General features: G+C 33.2%; 1 protein-coding gene across 1 annotated transcript in view; it reads left to right on the top strand.

Moving 5' to 3' along the window:
• Positions 1-6939, top strand: part of angpt1 (angiopoietin 1) — a 159335-nt gene that overhangs the window by 55116 nt on the left and 97280 nt on the right. The window contains exons 2-3 of the mRNA XM_079829173.1: positions 6357-6512; positions 6909-6939. The exon at positions 6909-6939 is cut by the window's right edge and continues 91 nt beyond it. Of these exons, the coding sequence (XP_079685299.1) occupies positions 6357-6512; positions 6909-6939 (187 nt within the window). The remainder of the gene's footprint in view (positions 1-6356; positions 6513-6908) is intronic.

The following is a 6939-nucleotide window of genomic DNA, read 5'->3' on the forward strand; positions in this document are numbered from 1 at the left end:
TGAAAAAAATGTCAAAGCGATCGTAAACAACTGAAATACAATATTCTACAATGAAAGTAATCTGCTGAGAGGGGTAACAAGTATAGCCTACTGTAAACACCAATGCAATGTAGAAACAAAACATATTTATTACTGTTGTATACAGTAGCATACAACAAAACCATATACATATGTAAACCAAAAATATATTCTTTAGAATAAAATAAAGAACACAATTGTGTGTGTGACCTGGTGAATAAGTCTAGCATTTTGATCGGTTGTGTTTGGAAAATGAAAGCAAGTCACTTCCTGATAGATTTTTGTGCTTTAGGTAGAGAATTGTGTGTAGCATTTTGGAGAAAAAAAAAAGTGTTTTATGCAGTCAAAGGCTGAGAAATAGCTTATGATTTTGGAGATTTGGTGTGTAGTTTTGCACTTTGAGTGAAGGGTTTCAAAAATCGTGTGACATGAACAGATTTTGTGTGTAAGCAGTTGGAAAAAAAACTGTAAAAAAACTCAATGCTGGGTTAAAAATAACCCAAGTTGGGTTGAAAATGGACTAACCCAGCAATTGGGTTGTTTTAACCCAGCATTTTTTAGAGTGTATGTATACACACACACAAAGACTAATGATTGACAAGATACACCTGTGAGATATTTATAATTAAGATAATAAAGACAGAACTAAGAAACGCCTGACAAGAACAAACCCAAAGGAACCACATGATCACAGTGAATCACATGACTGTGACAAATATCAAAATAAAAGACATGAAAACATGAACAAAACCTAAACATACATGATATATGTCTGAGTGTATACAATACATAGATAAAGATATATAGACACACACTCGTTTTAAAAGTAATGTGTTACAATATTGTATTACTCCCTAAAAGAAGTAACTAATTGTGTTACATATTTACTTTGTATTGAAAGTAATGTGTTACATTTCTTTTACCTTACTTTTACTTACCTGGGCTGAGTTTGCTTGGTTGTTTTGTAACTCTTTCCCCGCCATTGACAGAAATGTCCTGCTTTCCATGTTTTCACTGTTACACGGTAGGGGGCGCCGTAGATATACATAATAAAGGCTAGATGTCTCGTCCGTGCTGGCCAATGGAGGTCGGCATCTGTACCTGGCGGCCATCTTGTCACAGTCAGCTCGCTCACTCATTGTGTTTTAATGGTGCGTGTACTTTTTAAATAACCATAACTTGCTCAATTTTCTACCGATTTTCAAACCGTTTGGTTTGTTATAAACGTCAGAGATGTAGTTATGACACTGCATACTTATGAATAATTTTTCATAATTTGTTCAAGCATCCAGAATTATAGCCACGTTAATAACGTTTGTGAGAAACCAAACCGTTTGTAAATCCGTCAAGATTTCAGCGAGATAAGAGTATTTGTGTTCAGATCACTCGCCTTACATCAGGAGCCCGCCAGAAAGCTGGCCTGTGACAAGATGGCCGCCGGTGATGATGTCAGAGACTCCGCAGTAAGACATCTAGCCTTTATTATGTATATCTATGGGGGCTGCTATTACACATTATCTGAAAGAGTACAGAATCTCCTGATCAAAACGCAGGAGAAGAAGACGCAGAAACAAGAGATATCATATGTAAGCAGATGCATACACTCTAAAAAATACAGCGAGCTGGGTAAATATAGGACAGTAAACATGTTGGGTTAATTTTATCCAGCAAATTGGGTTGTTTTTTTAATCCAGCATAGTTGATTCATTTTTACTATAATACTAGCTTCTTTTTTTTCTTCGTTTTGTTTACTTCACTGCAAAAAATGCTCTTCTTATTTAGTATTTTTTTATTGTTTACAGTCCAAATATCTAATTCTTAAATCAAGATGCATTTACTAGATAAGTAAAATTACATAAGATATTCTTTCTAGATTTCTGGGGGAAAATATCAAAATTTTGCGCATTTTTGCTTTAAACAAGCTAAATTATCTACCAATGGGGTGAGAAATAAGATTATTTTTCTCACCCCATTCACTGAAAAAAAATTATTTGTTGAATTTACTAAGTTTTTTTATCGTAAGTGGTTGCAATCAATTTATTTTATCTCAATTTAAACAAAAACACATGCAATGCCCATAGAACCAAATCATTTTTTTAAATTAAAATCAAAAAACTAAATTTAAATTATTTAAACGAGCACAAATTAATTATGCTTAATTTAATCAGGCCATAATAAATTTTTTCAGTGTTGTCAGATAATGCTTGTTTTAAGCAAAAACTCACTTAATTGAGATTTTATTTTCAAGAAAACTAGAACAATTATCTTATTTTACTTATCTAGTAAAAGCATCCTGATTTAAGAATTTTTAGATATTTAGACTGGAAACAAGACAAAAATACTAAGTAAGAACCAGAGAAATGGTAACGCTTGTTACAAATGTAAATCAAAATACAGGAACATAAGTTAAACGCTTATTTCAGTAGTTTTTGCTTGTTAGTGTATGGTTGAGGATCATTACAGGTCAGACGCAAAGACATTGGTCAATAAAGTGAGAGTAAGTACATAAAGTACATTTGTGTTATTTAAAGGGTTAGTTCACCCAAAAATGAAAATTCTGTCATTAATTACTTACCCTCATGTCGTTCGACACCCGTTAGACCTCCGTTCATCTTCAGACACAAATGAAGATATTTTAGTGTAAATCTGATGCTCTGAAAGGCCTCCATTGGCTCAATGGCACTTTACACTCTCAAGACCCTTAAAAGACACTAAAGACGTCGTTACAAAGTCCATCTCACTACAGCGGCTCTACAATAACTTTATGAATCGGCGAGAATAGTTTTTGTGCGCAAAAAAACCCTAAATAACGACTTATATAGTGATGACGATTTCAAAACACGGCCTCATGAAGCTTTGAAGCGTTATGAATCAGTGAGTCGAATCAGCGGTTTGAAGCGTTATGAATCAGTGAGTCGATTCAGCGGTTTGAATCGCCAAATTTCAGCAGTTTGGCGGTTTGACACGCGATCCGAATCATGATTCGACTCACTGATTCATAACGCTTCGAAGCTTCATGATGCCGTGTTTTGAAATCGTCATCACTATGTAAGTCGTTATTTAGGGGTTTTTTTGCGCACAAAAACTATTCTCGCCGATTCATAAAGTTATTGTAGAGCCGCTGTAGTGAGATGGACTTTGTAACAACGTCTTTAGTGTCTTTTAAGGGTCTTGAGAGTGTAAAGTGCCATTGTGCCAATGGAGGCCTTTCAGAGCATCAGATTTACACTAAAATATCTTCATTTGTGTCTGAAGATGAACGGAGGTCTGACGGGTGTCCAACCACATGAGGGAGAGTAATTAATGACAGAATTTTCATTTTTGGGTGAACTAACCCTTTAATCATTGCAGGGTTTTTCAGGAAAACTGAACTCTTGGAAACTCTTTGGAAACCGATGGTTAGTGTGATGAACTAGTGCGTTTCTAATGACCTCAATGTCATCTCTGGAGGTTTGATCATCAGAAGTATGGTCGTGTTTGTAAAGCCTGTTCTGGTCTTGTCATCTCTCCAGCCAGAAGATTAGAATGAAAGCCTTCGCGATAAAGCCGAGCGCCTCCTCTAGCTATAGATATCTACATCTCTTCCTCTCTGAACAAATGACCTACATCTGCTTCCACCTACCTTCAAGACGGCTCTTCAAGAAGCCGTTACTGCTCTGTTGGAGATCGCCTAAAACTGAGCCGCTCCAGGTCATCACGAAGAGGCTTAGATAAGACATTCCTTTAAAATGATGCCAATGTGGAAATGTCCTTTCTTTAAAGAGTTACTGTGTGGCTTTTTTAAAGGAAGTCATAACTGCGGTGGGTTTGATTACCCCCGTGTCCTTGTGCGGAATGGTGTCTCCTTTCGTTTTATTGGCCTCTTAAAAAGTTTGTCAAACCCTCCATGTGCTCTGGGTGTTAAAGTGTCTTTAGGACTGTTGGAGTTGTCAAGTTAAGGGTGTTTTACCTCTGAAGGGATTTTACAGCCACTGGAGTGTCGGTTATGTCAGGCTTTTAGAGGTCATGTTGACATCTGAGCTTTTTTACTTTAGTTTAGGGCTTTAGTATTGGGCTTTTTGAGCTGTTTGCGAATGTAAAACGTCTACAAAGTTTCAAAGACGAGTTATTGTGCCTGAAACGAGTCATCCTGCTGTAGCTCATTTGCATATTGTTGCCCCATTGGCTACTCAGCGTCTCTTAGCGTCTCTGAGTGTGAGTGTGATTATGATTTATGATTATTATCATGATTATGATTATGGTTATTATTGTGATTATGATTCTGGTTATGATTATGAGTATGATTATGGTTGTGATTATTATCATGATTATAGCTATGATTTTGATTATGGTTATGGTTATGAGTGTGATTATGATTGTGATTATTATCATGATTATGATTATGAGTGTGATTATGATTGTGATTATTTTCATTCTTATGGTTATGATTATGGTTATGGTTATGGTTATGACTATGATTATGATTGTGATTATTATCATGATTATGGTTATGGTTATGATTATGATTATTATTATGAGTGTGATTATGATTGTGATTATCATCATGCTTATGGTTATGATTATTATTATGGTTATGATTATGAATATGATTATGATTGTGATTGTGATTGTTATTATGATTATGAGTATGAGTATGAGTATGAGTATTATTATCATTCATATTATGTTAATGTTTATTAAACATAAAGCATTGATATTCCTTTGCAGTACATTTAAAAAATATAATAGCTTTGTTTATTATTATTATTATTATTATTATTATTATTATTATTATTATTATTATTATTATTATTATTATTATTATTAATAATAATAATAATAATAATAATAATAATAATAATAATAATAATAATAATGAAAAATATGTTGCATTTCACAGGTAGTTTGGATTTAGATTTTTAAAGATGTACTGTAAAGGAAAACTAAAAATGTTTGTTTTTACACTTACAATAATGAAAATATGATTATTATGAGTTATGATGTATAATGTAATAAATTTCTCATAATGTACAATTTTCTATTACATAATGAGCTCAAGATTGTATTATATTTTGAGAAAATGAATACATTATTAACATTGTATTATAATAAATATGTAATATTACATTATGTGCAGTTTAAACATTTTAATAATAGCATAATAGGGCACTTTAAATATCATTTTACATTTCAAAATGTAGGTTTGTTGTAAAAGCCACTTGGATTATAATTGGTCATATGATACAAAACATTCATAGAGTTCCATAAACTGTATGGTTATAGTTATAGTTATGGGTATGGGTATGGGTATGGGTATGGGTATGGGTATGGGTATGGGTATGATTATGATTATGATTATGGTTATGATTATGATTGTGATTAATATCATGATTATGATTATGGTTATGGTTATTATTGTGATTATGGTTATGATTATGAGTGTGATTATGATTGTGATTATTATCAATCTTATGGTTATGATTATGATTATGGTTATAGTTATGATTATTATTATGAGAGTGATTATGATTGTGAATATCATCATGCTTATGGTTATGGTTATGGTTATGGTTATGGTTATGGTTATGATTATGACTATGATTATGATTGTGATTATCATCATGCTTATGGTTATGATTGTGGTTGTGGTTGTGGTTATGGTTATGGTTATGGTTATGGTTATGATTATGGTTATGATTATGATTATTATTATGAGAGTGATTATGATTGTGATTATCATCATGCTTATGGTTATGATTATGGTTATGGTTATGGTTATGATTATGACTATGATTATGATTGTGATTATCATCATGCTTATGGTTATGATTGTGGTTATGGTTATGGTTATGATTATGACTATGATTATGATTGTGATTATTATCATGGTTATGATTATGGTTATGGTTATGGTTATGATTATTATAATGAGTGTGATTATGATTGTGATTATCATCATGCGTATGGTTATGATTATGGTTATGGTTATGGTTATGGTTACGATTATGACTATGATTATGAGTGTGATTATTATTATGATTATGAGTATGAGTATTATTATTATTACAATAGCGTTGTTTATTATTAATAATAATAATAATAATAATAATAATAATAATAATAATAATAATAATAATAATAATAATAATAATAATAATAATAATAATAATGAAAAATCAATTTATGGAGTTTCCATAAACTGTACTTAAAAAGATAAGTGTTCGTGCTGCCATAATTTTACGTTTAGTCAATCTTGGATATTTGAGTTGACTGAACTTAAAATTAAGCCGTCACGAAAACATACTATTTTAAGTTGAAACCACAATATTTTGATGTTCTGTTTTTGCTTGTGTCCGCAGATTGAGAACTACGTTAAAGACAATATGAAGACGGAGATGGTGCAGTTACAGCAGAGTGCCGTCCACAACCACACGGCGGCCATGTTGGAGATGGGCACCAGCCTTCTGTCCCAAACGGCGGAGCAGACGCGCAAGCTGACCGATGTGGAGACGCAGGTATCTTCCTCACCGGACACTTTCATGCTCCATTAACACCACAACCTTTTTTTCCTGATGTATCCCCTTAATACGGCTCCTAACACGCCAAGGAAAACACTAGACCTACAGTCTCTTTTTATGTCTCATGCTAATGTTTTCATTGCTAAATCTCTTTATGACTTGTGCGCTTCAATGAGACTCAGAGGGACGCAGTAAAGTTGTGTTTTGCTGATTTGTCAAATAAGAGGTTGACTTGAGAGAATAGCTGTTCATAAGTGCTACCGTATGGTCCTGCGGTAACGCCGGCCGCTTTATGAGGAGTCGCTCAGGTGGTGTTAACTTACCTAATGGCTTTAAGGTCTGTGTTTGTGCGGAAGGATTACTGTATTTTTATTGGAATGTCATTGTGTTCAGGTTTTAAATCAGACATCTCGGTTGGAAATTC

The sequence above is a fragment of the Gobio gobio genome (assembly GCF_949357685.1).
Source record: "Gobio gobio genome assembly, chromosome: 11".
In the NCBI taxonomy this organism is placed as follows: Eukaryota; Metazoa; Chordata; class Actinopteri; order Cypriniformes; family Gobionidae; genus Gobio; species Gobio gobio.